Source organism: Mesocricetus auratus, unplaced genomic scaffold (genome assembly GCF_017639785.1).
Source record: "Mesocricetus auratus isolate SY011 unplaced genomic scaffold, BCM_Maur_2.0 Super-Scaffold_4256, whole genome shotgun sequence".
NCBI lineage: Eukaryota > Metazoa > Chordata > Mammalia > Rodentia > Cricetidae > Mesocricetus > Mesocricetus auratus.
This window is the reverse complement of record NW_024429182.1, coordinates 46,099,341-46,113,720: the sequence shown is the minus strand read 5'-3', so window position 1 is coordinate 46,113,720 and position 14,380 is coordinate 46,099,341. Positions and strand designations below refer to the sequence as shown.

Below are 14,380 nucleotides of genomic sequence, written 5' to 3'. Positions count from 1 at the left end.
ACCTGATCTTTGACAAAGAAGCTAAAATTATGCAAAGGAAAAAAGAAAGCTGTAGGGTGAAATTTGGTACTCCACCATTAGCCATGTGGCATATTAGAGGCACATACAGATGAGGTAATAAAAGGGTGGCTTACCGTACTGCTAATGACACCCACTTTAGGCATGACTAGAGACATATATGGATGCAGGTGGTGAACTACATAACTAGCCAGGCCCACTTTTGGGGATGGCTAGGGGCATGTACTGAGGAAGGTATAAATGACAATAGAACTTCTTGCTCTCTTTCCAGCTTCTAGTTTGGCAGCAGAAAAATACTCGGCTCATCTGGATTGCTTGTTTTTCTCTTGTGAGTAATTTCTACAATAAATACTTACTTATACTTTCAGTAAGTGTGCCATTTATCATTGCACCATCATTTTGGTGTCAAAAGTTCCGGAACCTGGATCCAGGTGCCCTGAAAGTGGCTGCTTCTCAGCCCAACCACAGCCGGCCCAGGCACACATGAATTCTCCTTTTGCTAAGTTCCCCACCACTTTGCTCAACAAGGCACAATTCCCACTTCCGGGAACCAGTACCTTCTACCTGCTGGTAAGGTTAAATGGTCTTCGGAGATTTTTCTCGCGGCCACGTGTTCTTTCACTGGTGGCCTGCTGAATTTGACCTGAATAGAACTCCACTGGTAACAAACTTAACTGCTTTATACAATGGCAACTAGCATTACAATGCAGGATGTTAAGAATTTTCTTGGTTTTGTATGGATGGGATGTTAGAAAGGGTTGAGGACCTACCTGGAAGGTACTTTATACCCACGATGGTGATTATTAGTTTCATAATCCATATAACTTTGCTAAAGAAATGGTTCAAAATTAGGACAAAATATGACAAACTTATACAGGTCATACAGTCATTGCAGGATGGTTATGAAATCCTAGTACAAAAAATTCAGGAAATGGAAAATTCCTTGCAGGATAGTAAGGAAGGTTCAGTAAAAAATGTTCAGGATATTAAAAATGATAATGTAGATCTGACAAACAGGTTTAAAGAGACGGAGCATAAAATTGAATTACTTTCAGGAAAAATGTGTTCCATATCTATCGATTCAACAGACAGAATAGAAGAAGTGGAACATAATGTTGAAATGTTTAACCAACAAAACTGTTCCATGTTTGATGATTTCACTAGCAAACTACAAAGACTGGAACATAAAATTGAAATGCTAACAGAAAAGATTTGTTCCATGTCTGAGAGCAATGACAAACTAGCTGATAGAACGTTATTTCTGGAAGGCAGTTTACATGCTATTGAGATACTTTCTAAGGATGTGAATATTAAATATTTGGAATCATGTGTAAATGATGAATGCAAAAAAATGAACAATTCCATTATGTCCTTAGAAAATTATTTGACCCAAGAACTTCAAGAGCTCAGAGAAACAATGATAAATAGATTGCAGGTCTTAAAAGATGTCCAATCTGATATTCAGTATCAGACATACAGGCAACAGGTCAGGACACGGGTTTCCCTACACCGCTCAAATGCCGGAAAGATCTCCCTAAGGTTGGTATGCCCTCACCTATGGTTTCCCCAGTATCTGTAACTGAAAAGGGTAGGGTGCTTATGCTGACCCGCAGGTTCAGTCTGCATATGACAAGCACATGTTATCTTTATGCCATACAGCTGCTTTGAATACTTTGGATGAGGTTTGTGAAACAGGAGAGATAATGCAACCCTATACCCAAAAGTAGTACAGGGTCCAAGGGTTCACTGAATTTTAGAGAAATTGTCCACAGCAATAGAAGTCGAAGTAACAAATCCAGAATTTAAGCGACTCCTAATAGAATCTTTGGCATATGAGAATGCAAATCCACAACGCAAGCAGGTACTTTGGCCATTAAAAATAAGATCAGAAGCCGGGCGTTGGTGGCACACACCTTTAATCCCAGCACTCGGGAGGCAGAGGCAGGTGGATCTCTGTGAGTTTGAGGCCAGGCTTGACCAACAGCCTCCAAAACAGAGAAACCCTGTCTCGTAAAACCAAAAAAAAAAAAAAAAGATCAGTGCCATTGGAGGAATGGGTCCTATATACAGCTAACCTTGAATGTAAAAGTCAGAATACAGGAGCTTGGGTAGGTGAAACGATTTCTACAGGTTTGAGAAGGCACCAGAATGCCAAATACCCTACCTGTGATGATATAGAGGCCTGCATTTTGGAGGCAATCTCCAAAAATTTCAACAGACATGTATTCCCAGAAATAATGCTTCTACCAGGAATGTTTCAGACAAAAGGCCTCAGCCTTCTGGTCTCTGCAGGAGGTGTGGAAAGGGAAGACATTGGGCCAAGGAATGCTGGTAGACTACAGATAGACAAGGTAGACCTTTACAGCTGGGAAACTTGTGCAGGGGTCTCATGAAATCCCCAAAACCCAAGGTAGTCTGGTCATTCCCAGTGACAATGGAGGACAGCCTCTCCCAGGACAATTAGAAAATCCACTGCCCATTGTAAATAATACAGCACTGAATAATACATTCTCTCCAGAGGATGAACCAATTATATCAGGAGGAAATACAAAACATATATTTTGGTAAACTTCTATACAATATCATAGACCCAAGTTACTAGTTAAAGTAAATAACATGATGATTAATGGCATTTTAGACACTAGGGATGACATCATCCTAAATCAGAAGTCTTGGCCCCCAATTTGGCCTTTAAAAGAGGGTAACATTCAATACTTAGGGATTGGAACCCTATCTCAAATTAAATAGAGTGTTAGACGGGTTGACTTTTTTGGGCCAGAAGGACAGAGAGGAAGGTTAAAGCCATATGTTGCAGATATTGCTATAAACCTCTGGGGTTGTGATCTATTACAGCAATGTAATACGCAGACTAACATTCCTCCTGTATTAGATAGGAATTATAGACAAGCTCTTGGTGGTAGAAAGAATATAGAAAGGCAGTACAGGAAACATGCCAAATGTACAGGCTGTACAGAAACTTGATGCTAGTGCCAAAACTACAGAGCAATCAAAAGCTCTACCCTTAAAATGGCTAACAGATGAACCTGTCTGTGTGGGTCAATGGCCTATGACATCTGAGAAGTTAGAGACTTTGGAGAAGTTAGTTCAGGAACAGCTAGATGCTGGACATATTGAGGAGTCAACTAGTGCATGGAATTCACCTGTTTTTGTTATCAAGAAGAAGTCTGGTAAGTGGAGAATGGTTACTGATATTAGAGCCATCAACAAGTTAATTCAGCCTATGGGGTCTCTACAACCTGGGATGCCACTACCTTCTCTAATACTTAAGGATTGGCCAATTATAGTTATAAACATAAAAGATTGCTTTTTCACTATACCGTTACAAGAAAATGACAGAGAAAAGTTCGCCTTCACAGTACCTACCTATAATCATTCTTGACTGGTACAAAGATTCCAGTGGAAAGTGCTGCCTCAAGGTATGTTAAATAGCCCAGCTTTGTGGCAATATTTCACGCAAAAACCTCTAGAAATAATTCGTAAGGAATTTCCACATTTGTTAATATATCATTATATGGATGACATACTACTGTCTGATTCAAATAAGGATACTTTGGAAAAGGTGTTTGAAGCAGTAAAGAAACTTTGCCTCACTGGGGATGCCTAGGGGTGTGTACGGAGGAAGGTATAAAAGACTGTTAGCAGAACGTCTCGCTCTCTTTCCACTTCCAGTTCGGCAGCAGAAAAATACTCAGCTTATCTGGGTTGCTTGATTTTCTCTTGTGAGTAAATTCTACAATAAATATTTACTTATACTTCCAGTAGGTGTGCTGTTTACCTTTGCAGGATTAGAAAGCATCTTTAACAAATGATGCTGGCATAACTGGATATTGGCATTATCCATGTCTATTGCCATGCGCAAAACTTAAATCCAAATGGATCAAACACCTCAACATAAATCCAGCACACTGAACCTGTTAGAATAGAAAGTGGGAGGCACCTTTGAACAAATTGGACAGGAGACTGCTTCTGGAACATAACTCCAATGTCACAGACACTAAGATCGACAATTAATACATGGGATGTCCTGGAACTGAGATGCTTCTGTAAGGCAAAGGACACAGTCAGCAAGACAAAAAGGTAACCCCCCAAATTGGGAAAACATATTCACTAACCACACAATTGACAGAGGGCTAATCTCCAAAATTTACAAAGAACTCAAAAGCAAGTCTGCAAAATACCAAATGATCCAATCAAAAAGTGGGGTACATGAATGTGGGTGTCAGTGAGGAGGTCTAGGTAATCCATTGAGCCTTGGGCAGTAGCTCAGTACTCATCCCGAATATACACATGGACTTTGGACTCCCATCCAACAATGTGAGATGCACTCTCACCCTGAACTCTTGGGGGAGGGTCTAGGCCCTACCCTGGATGAAATGACAGACTATGGACACCCCCATGGAGGGCCTCACCCTCCCTGGGGAAATGAGGGGACAATTGGGGAGGTTGGGGGGAGGGCACTGGAGGAGGGGAGGTAAAGGGAGAGGGACCTGGAATTGACATGTGAAGCAACCTTGTTTCTAATCTAAATTTAAACTTAAATATAAATAAAAAAAGAACACAAAAAAGAAAGAAGACTGGGAATGGCGACTGATTTCTGTAATGTCAGCTTGTAGCAGAATGTCAAAGCACAAACAACTAAATCCCTTAATTAAACTAAGCAAAGAAATAGTACTTCATAAAGCACCATTTCCTAGTTCTGTTTTCCATTGCTGTGACAAAACACTACTATGAAAAGTGACTTAAGGAAGGAAATTTCTTGTTTGAGATCAGAGACTATCTTTAAAGGAATTCAGGCAAAGAACTCAATGCAGCATCCTGGAGACAGAATTGATGCATAACCTTGATGCAGAAGTACAATGCAGTTTAGTAATAAAAGTAACACAGTGTTCACACAAAAACAGACATTTGGATCAATGGAACAAAATAGAAAACCCAACCATAAGTGTATATAACTTTAGACATATGATATTGAAATGATGCCCCCCCAAAAAGTGAGCTACAGAACTAAAAAGAGAATTCTCAGTAGAGGAGTCTAAAATGGCTGAGAGACACTTAAGAAAGTGCTCAACATCCCAAGCAATCAGGGAAATGCAAATCACAACAACTCTGAGATACCATCTTACTCCTGTCAGAATGGCTAAAATCAAAAACACCAATGACAGTTTATGCTGGGGAGGATGTGGAGAAAGTAGGGGGAACACTCCTCTACTGCTGGTGGGAGTGCCAAATTGTACAGCTACTATGGAAATTAGTATGGTGATTTCTCAGGAAAATGGAATCAGTCTACAACAAGATCCAGCAATTCAACTCTCAGGTATATATCAAAAAGATGCACATTCATACAACAAGCTCATCTGTTACACTATGTTCATAGTAGCATTATTTGTAATAGCTAGAACTTGGAAGCAACCCAGATGCCCCTCAACTGAAGCATAGATACAGAAAATATGGAACATTTACACAATGGAATACTATTCAGCAGAAAAAAAAACAATGGAATCTTGAAATTTTCAGGCAAATGAACAGCAGTAGAAGAAACCATCCTAAGTGAGGTAGCCCAGTCACATAAAGAGAAACCTGGTATGTACTCATGCATTTATGTGTTTTAGACATGAATCAGGGGAGTGCCAGCATACAATCCCACTGCCAGAGAGTCTGGGAAACAGAACCTTCATCCAGCGACTGACTGAAGCAGAGGCAGATACCCACAAACACTGAACTGAACTCCTGGAATCCAGTGTCAGAAAAAGAGAACTGATGGGCAAAAGAGTTAATACTGGGCTGGTTTAACCCCCAGAAACAGTTGATCAGAAGAAGGGAAAGCTCTTGGACATCAGATTGATAGCTGTGTAGAAAGCATGGGACTGACTAAGACCCTCTGAAGTTGGGTGTCTGGGAGGAGGCCTAGGTAATCCATGGGTCCTTGGGTAATATTTATCCCTGGCTTATAAATAGACTTTGAGTGCCCATGCGACAATATGTGATGCTCTCTCAGCTGGGACTCTTGGGGAAGGTCCAAAGACCTGCTCTTGATGAAATGACAGTCACTAGAGATCTACCATGGAGGACCTCACCCTCCCTGGGGATCAGAGATTGGGTGAGGGAATGGGGGACCTGGTGAGTAGGGGAGGAGAGGAGGGGAGGGTGATTGAGCTGGGACGGACATGTGAAACAAGCTTGTTTCTGACTTAAATTAATATAAAGAAACAAAACACAGTGGAACAGATGTTGTTGTTGTATGAATGTGCATATTTTGGGTATATGCCTACAAGTGGAATTGCTGGGTCTTATGGTAGACTGATTTCCAAAGTGGCTGTACAAGTTGGCACTCCTGCCAGCAGTGGAGAAGTGTTCCCCCCACTTTCTCTATATCCTCTCCAGCATAAATTGTCTTCAGTGTTTTTGATTTTAGCCATTCTGACAGGAGTAAGATGGTATCTCAGATTAATTTTGGTCTTCATTTTCTTAATGGATAAGGATGTTGATCACTTTCTCAAGTGTCTTTCAGCCTTTTTGGACTCCTCTATTGAGAATTCTCTGTTTAGTTCTGTAAACCATTTTTTAATTGCATCTTTTGGTGCTTTGGAGATTTGCTTCTTGAGTTCTTTGTAAATTTTGGAGATCAGCCCTCTGGCAAATGTGGGATTAGTGATTATCTTTTCCCATTCTGTGATATGCCTTTTTGTCTTGTTGACTGTGTCCTTTGCCTTATAGAAACTCCTCAGTTTCAGGAGGTCCCATTTATTAACTGTCAATCTCATTGTCTAGGCTACTGGTGTTACATTCAGGAAGCATTATCCTGTACCAATTCGTTCAATGGTACCCCCCCCACACTTTCTCTTATTGAGAATTTCATACATATATATTTTGCACAAATTCATCCCTATTCCTTCCCTTCCAAGGTTCTTCCTATGCCTCCCCATGACTTCTTCCTCCCAACTTCATGTACTTTCCTTTTAGTTTTAAATTCAATGATTTTATTTGATTCTGCCTGTGTATACAATGCTATAGGATCATCTATTGGAGAACATGTAGTTGTCAGGGCCTGTAGCCCCAAAGAAAACTTTTTCCCCTCCCCCAGCAGTCATCATTTGCCAACAACTCCTCAGCTAAGGTGGCACTACATGAGCCTCTCTTCCACCTATGCTGGGTTTAGACTGGTTTGTAACTTTGTTGATCTTGTATGTCTAGTTACAACCACTGTTATAGTACCAGAATATAGCCACTTGTCTTTTCCAGCTTTAAAAAAATGCAGTTTGAAATCCTACTTTCTTCATATTTTCAGTGTCATTTGTGTGTATATTTGAGCGAATATATTATTGTGAAATCTTTTCATTTAAAAGTCAAATTTCTAAAGTAATCAGATTATAAGTTGTAAAGAAAAAAGAAACCCATTGCAAAACCACTGACTGTTTTCTACTTCTAAAATGTTATGTGTGAGTCTCTGTGGTGGCCTGGGACTTCAAGTTCAGCACCTGAAGGGCTGATGAAGAAAATCCTTGAGTCTGAGGCCAGTGATAAAATAAAATAAGGAGTGAAAAATATTTTATTTAAGGATGGCATTTAAAAAAATGAAAGTTGCCTTTACATGAGCTAAGGGAATCTTAGCACAGAACTTCATACTGATCAGAGAGTAAATAGTTTCATTCATTTATTGATATGTGTCACTGATAAAACAATAAATTCATGAGTTAGGCTTTTGTGACAAAACAGATAGCTCAGTAGTTAAGAGCACTTGATCTTCTAGAGGAATAGAACTCAATTCCTAACCTCCACATGATAGCTCACAACAATCTACAACTCCAGATCCAAGGAATATAGGGTTCTTTTCTGGCCTCTTTGCTAACTACATGTACATGGTAACCATCCATATATGCTTGTTGGCAAAACACTCATATACATAAAACAAAATTATAATATTAAAAATAAAGCAATGCCTGTAATCACTAAAACTCATTTTACTCTGCCTTGTGTATTCCAGAAGTAATTGTGCATGGACTCAATACTGGGAAAATCATTCGTTTGTCTGTTTCAGACATTTTAATAAGCATACATTAGTTATATAAAATGACTCATCTATAAGTGAGTAAGTTAGTTTTGACCTACAAAGTAGAAACTGGTAGGAAAGTGAGGTAACTAATTCCCACTACCATCAAGAATAGAAACCTTAGTCTAATTTTTTGTATGTGTGTTTGTATTTAAAATTTCTCTGTAATGAATGATTTCTTAAGCTCACTATCACAGCCTGGCATAGACCATGAGATTAATTAAAAAAATAACCATTTGATAACTGGCATAGCCTATAGAACATAGAAATATTAGACCTTATGTAAATTATTGTGCACAAATGCCAAGGCAGATACCACCAAGTTATATTTTTTCAACTTTACCTTTTTTCTAAGAATTAGTCATAATCTCTCATCACAGTTATTCACCTGCTAGTTTTTTCTTTCCTCCTATGAATTTGAGAGCATAATATTGTATCTCACAGAAATATACCACCATGCACTAGAATATGCCAGCTGTTTCTTACACAGTTAAGTCTATGCTCCTCTATTTCCATCCCCACTGGCCTCCTTTCCAACCCAACCAACTACAGGAAAAGGGTGTTTTTTTTTGAAAGTCAGAACTAACATGTCATATCCTGCTATTGAAATAAAATTCACAAGTCCATAAGCAAACCTGCAAGGCTCTGGACCCTGCTTTTTCCTGAATCCACCACTTGCATTTTTATACTAAGATTCCCTCAATCCGTGTCAGACTTTGATGATCCCTCATGGGAGGCTTCACCCTCCCTGGGGAATAGATGCAGGGTGGGGATCATGGGAGGATGGGACAGAGAGGGAACTGGGATTGGTATGTAAAATAAGACTGTTTTTAATTTAAATAAAAATTTATTTCATTCAATATATAATCCTGTTCAGATATAATACTGAACAGAACAATGGATTATGTTAATAGCACTTTATTGAAAGAGTAAACTGATTTATTGTAATTATTTGACCAGATCACTTTCCATAAACCTTCTAGTGTCTAATAAGAGACTACGATACAACTTGATAAAAATAAAAAGTTATCATTAAACATAAGATAAAATCCAATTTGAAAATCCAGGAAAAAAGGAAGATTCCCTCAATCTGGCTTCTCTTTGGTTCATCTGCTTTCACAGAACTTTGCATTCACAGTTATTCCAGTCTGATATAGTTTCAGTAAAACAGCATACTTAATTATTTAGGTCTCTGCCTACATGTTAGTTCTTTGGGGATGCTTTGTTTTAACCACACCAGACTGTGTTAAAGCTTTACTTAAAAAATTAAAAATGATCCATGATTCTTGTTTTTGTTATATTTTTCATTTCTACTTTCCAAAACTTTGAAAATTAATTATCTATATAATGGTCTGGCCTGGTATATGACTATGCCCCATGTTTCGAATTCCATTCAGGATAACTCATATGTAATTTATTGTGTATTTTATTTATCATGTTCCAAACAAATGTTTTCTCTGCTACACAGTAGTCTTTATATATTTAATTAAATGACAAACAAGACTGTGAAGTCTCCATAGAGATATTCCCAAGTAAGTTTTCTAACACGTAATGGGGGTCATTAAAAGGTGATAGATTTGTCCTTCTCTGTTTTCTGACGATAAAATAAATGTCCTAGAGGAGATGCGAGAAGATAGTGGTATCTATCAATAGAGAACAGAAAATAATCTGGATTAATTGAAGCATCTGTCCATGAATAATGATGAGAAAAAAATAGAATTTCTAAACCTTGCTCATCAAAAACTAGTATAATGCTATAGATTCAGTTTAGCTATATATCGAGATCAAAAAGTTTCAATAATTAATATAATTCATTACTTCTTCCCTTTATTCTTCAGTATCTTGACTTTATACCCTCCTGGAAATAAGCAAACATACTCTAGTTGAGTATTCCTGAATCATAAATCCTTTCCACCCAGTCTTCCTTCTTTTGTTTGGTTACTTCTATTCCTCCATGAAAAACACCTAAATTGTTTATGAGTGAGTGAGTTCAGTTTCTTTGTCCAATGTTGATATCTGCTTAGCCAAAGAGTTTATCTTCACCACAGAAGAAACATGCTGTTGTTTGTAATAATCAGAGTTAAAAGATGAGTTTCATATGAAACAGTGGAGTAGCTGATTAAAACAGTCAACAATATCCAGAACATATATAAAAATAAATCTTACATTTTATAATGTATTTCCAATTATAAATTTCTTTGCCATTGATTCAGACTGTCTTCATGTGAGCTAAACATTTCTTGACTTTCAATCATAGCAAAAAGGAAATTTTCCTTCTTAAAAAGTAGTATTTTTAATTGTGTAATCATGTGTGTATATGTGGGGGATGGGAGTGAGAGAGAGAGAGGAAGCCCATGGAGGCCAGAAGAGCCTATGGATCTGTAGCTAGAGGTAACAGTTAGTGCTTGGAACTGAATTTGGGTCCTGTACATGAACAAGATACACTATCAACTATTGAGCCATCTCTAAAACCTCAATAAAAAATTTATGTGTGATAAAATGATACAAAGAATTTCTTGCTCAAAATCATAGAGCTAATAAAATTTCTGGAAACCAAACTTTCACTTTCTGCTTCAATATATGAATACAACTATGAAAACAGTCATATATTAAGAAGACAAAACAAATGCCCAAAGGACTGTTAGGAACTTCTGGACTTATGGAGTTTAAGTCTTACACTCCTTGGGAAATCTTCATTCTTTTGAAAGCTTTCTTCAGAGCCTCCTTCACCTCCTTGTTCCTCAGGCTATAGATCATAGGGTTCAACATAGGTATCACCACAGTATAGAATACAGACACAATCTTGTCTTCCCAGAGTGATTTACCCATGTTACCTTTCAAGTACATGAATATGAGTGTTCCAAAAAAAATAGCCACTGCAATCATGTGAGATGCACAAGTGGAGAAGGTCTTGGCTTTGGCCCCTGCTGTACGAATCTTCAGAATAGCCCAGATAATGAAGATGTAGGATATAAGAATCACTGAAATGCTAGTTGTGATAACCAGGAATGCCAAAAGGAAGATCACCTGTTCTTTTGACTTGGTCTCACTACAGGCAAGTTTCAGCAGGGGTGGGAGGTCACAAAAGAAGAAGTCAACCTTGTTAGATTTACAAAAGGAAATGGAAAAGGTACAGCCAGTCCGGACCACAGTATTTACCATTGCACCAAAGTATGCTGCAGCAACCAGCCCCAGGCGAGTCTGTGGCGTCATGACCATGGCATAGATGAGGGGACTACACACAGCCACATAACGGTCATAGGCCATCACGGCCAAAAGGAAGCACTCAGTACTAGCATACAAGGTGAAAAAGAAGAACTGGGTGGCACAGCGCTCATAAGTGATGACCGTCTTCTGAGTCCCCAAGGTCTCCAGCAGCTGAGGAACAATAACAGATGAATAGCAAATATCCAGGAAGGACAGATGGCTGAGGAAGTAGTACATGGGTGTGTGGAGTCGAGGATCACTCTGAATTAGCAGGATCATGCCGAGGTTTCCTCCCATCGTGATGAGATAAAATGCTAGAAATACAAAGAAGAGACCTAGATGCAGCTCTGCCTGAAGCTGGAACCCCATCAGAATAAATTCTGTCACCCTGCTGCCATTGTCTGCCATAAATCTAAGGTCACCTGAGGAAATAAAATAACAGTTAATAAGAAGATTCCACTAATAATTAAATATGAAAACTACAACCTACATGGTTTTCTTAATGAGCATTATTTGCAAACACTTCACTATTTTCATGAGGTTGCTTTTATTTGGTCTATAAATCCTGTGAAGCACACAATGTTGTGTTATTTGCACTTTTGACAGAAGAATAACAAAGTGAGAAAGTGACTAAAACATCCCACATGGCTTCTTAATTAGAAAACAGGCAAATTGAGGCTTAGCACTCAGTTTCTCAGGGACTTCCAAATTTCTGCAGTTCTTGTATTAATACTATATATTGACTTCAAGTTCATCTAGAAAAAGGCTTTTCAGAAACAATGATCTGATAGTATAGCTTAAAAATCCGTTCAGACATTGAACAAGTTAACTAATCATTCTAAGTAGGAGTTTCAACCAGTATTCCTTAAAATGGCATGATTTTGTTTTTATAGCCAATTAAAACATCACTGTGTATATCTACCATATTTTCAATATTTATTCATCTGTTGATGGATATCTTGCTTGGTTCTATGTTGTGGGTATTGTGATTATGGCAGCAATAAACACTGGTGTGTAAGTGTCTCTGTGTCATGCTGTCTTGAATCTCTTTGGAGACACACCCAGAAGTAATACAGTTTGGTAGGACAGTTCTAATGTTAGTGTTTTGATGGGTTGTTGTGATGGTTTCCATATTGAGTGGGCCAGTTTGCATTCCAATCAAGTGTAAAGGTTCCTCTTTCTTCAGATTATCACCAGAAATGTTTTAAGTACTTTTTGCTGTTGATGATGAGTTTTTAGTGGTAACTCAACTCAAACTTGCTAAGCAAGTTTTTTTCCACTGAACTATACCCTAATGTTCATTGCCACTTCTTTTTTAATTTTGAAATAGCTCATTATGAGTTCACTTTGCAATTAAAGAAGATATTGAATTGTGATCTTCTTCCCCCACTCTCCAGAATAATAATAATGTAGATTGATGCTACCAAGTTTCACTGCCATTTGTTTTCATAATGATAGACATTCTTATTCGGGTGAGATAGAATCATAATTTAGTTTTAATTTGTATTTCTGTGATGGTTAAGAATATTGAACTTTTTTCACATATCTATTGGCTCTTTGTATTGTATTTTTTACTTTTGAGAGTTCTCTGTTTTGTTATTGCCCTTGGTTTATTGGATGACTTAGTTTTGAGTGTTTAATAGTTCAGGGTCGTTATAAACTCTGGATATGAATCCCCTAGGACCTTTATGGTTAGTACAGCTTTTCTCCAGTTCTATGGGTTGTCTCTTCTTCTTTGCTACAGTTATGGATGAACAGGGGTCAGGGACTGAAACAGAAGGAATAAATGGATACGGGGAGAAAAAATAAGGGTAAGAGATAGAATGTTGGGTGGGACATCTAAAAATAAGGACCATTAAGATATCATATGGAAACTTAGCATAGTAAAAATCTTCTTAAAATATATACATACATGAAAGAAATTGAAATGGAATCTTCAAATAAAATAAGGGACCAACTTAAACATCTCTCAACCACCAAATGAAACCTCCAATATCAGTAGTGGATTATATCTTGAGTTGTTGGACAAAGGAGACCCAGGGAAACCCCTGAAACAACCTACATTTTTGCCAAGGCAATTGGTTGTTTTCCATAAATTGATGGTAAGTTTGTATTGCTGAAGACAACACATACATAATGCATTGAACACAGAGGAGTCTAGCTGGTGTCTACCCAGAGACTTAGCCTCTGCTGACTAGTATTCATGGTACTGGAAAATACTCTGTATTCTACCATAGAAAAAAGTCAACACCAACCCAGCTACAAACCCTTTGATCTTCAATGATGTCTTACCTATAATATATATATTGGTGCAGTAGGGACACAAAACTTGTGAGAGTAACCAACCACTGACTTATTGGGGTTTAAGACATACTCCTTGAAATGGAACTCAGAACTGACACTGGTCAAAAAACTAAGATCAGACATGTTATGGACCTATAGGAAAACCAAATACTACTGTTGTACTAAAAGAACATAGCAATAAAATGACTGCTGTCGACATTGTGCTATACCACAGATCAATGTCTTACTCAGCCATCATCAGAGAAAACCTTCCTGCAGTAGATGGGAACAAACACAGTGACTCAAAACTGGGCAGTTTACAGAGAGAGATCTCATTACACTCAGTCTGAAATGGAATGTTTCCATCAAATCACTCCCTTCAGAGATCAGAGAACTCTATAGAAGAGTAAGTAGAAGGATTGTAAAAGCCAGTAGGAATGAAAAACAACAAGGAAACAAGGCCTTCTAGACATAATAGGACTGAAACAAATATGAATTCACACAATAATGCCAACACTCACAGGGCCTGCCCAACTCTAAGCCACATTGGTCCTAGCACTGAGAGGAAAAGTAGTCACAGTCCCCATTTGTAATCTAGAAGCTATCTTGTAAACTGACAACATATCACAAAAGAAAATTAATTTTGTTCAAAAATGTCTCTTTGGGTATAGGAAACATTCCTCAAGGCAGGTCCTATGCACAGTAGTTGATGGCCAATACAAAATTAACTCAAGGGTATTTTGAAGATTTGTTATTGTAATGATTTACCTGGCATTTTATCTTACAAGTCTTTGCTTATGCATT

General features: G+C 38.1%; 1 protein-coding gene across 1 annotated transcript; it reads right to left on the bottom strand.

Annotated features, from left to right (window-relative positions):
• Window positions 1-10,759: 10,759 nt before the first annotated feature.
• On the bottom strand, window positions 10,760-11,701 carry LOC101826744 (olfactory receptor 9I1-like). Its single transcript, XM_005063786.2, has one exon. It carries the CDS (start codon window positions 11,699-11,701, stop codon window positions 10,760-10,762), a length of 942 nt encoding a protein of 313 aa, XP_005063843.1.
• Between the last annotated feature and the right edge of the window lie 2,679 nt (window positions 11,702-14,380).

Bases quoted from the DNA above. Each gene is read 5' to 3' on its own strand.
- LOC101826744 (XM_005063786.2), bottom strand. From the start codon at position 11,701: ATGGCAGACAATGGCAGCAGGGTGACAGAATTTATTCTGATGGGGTTC.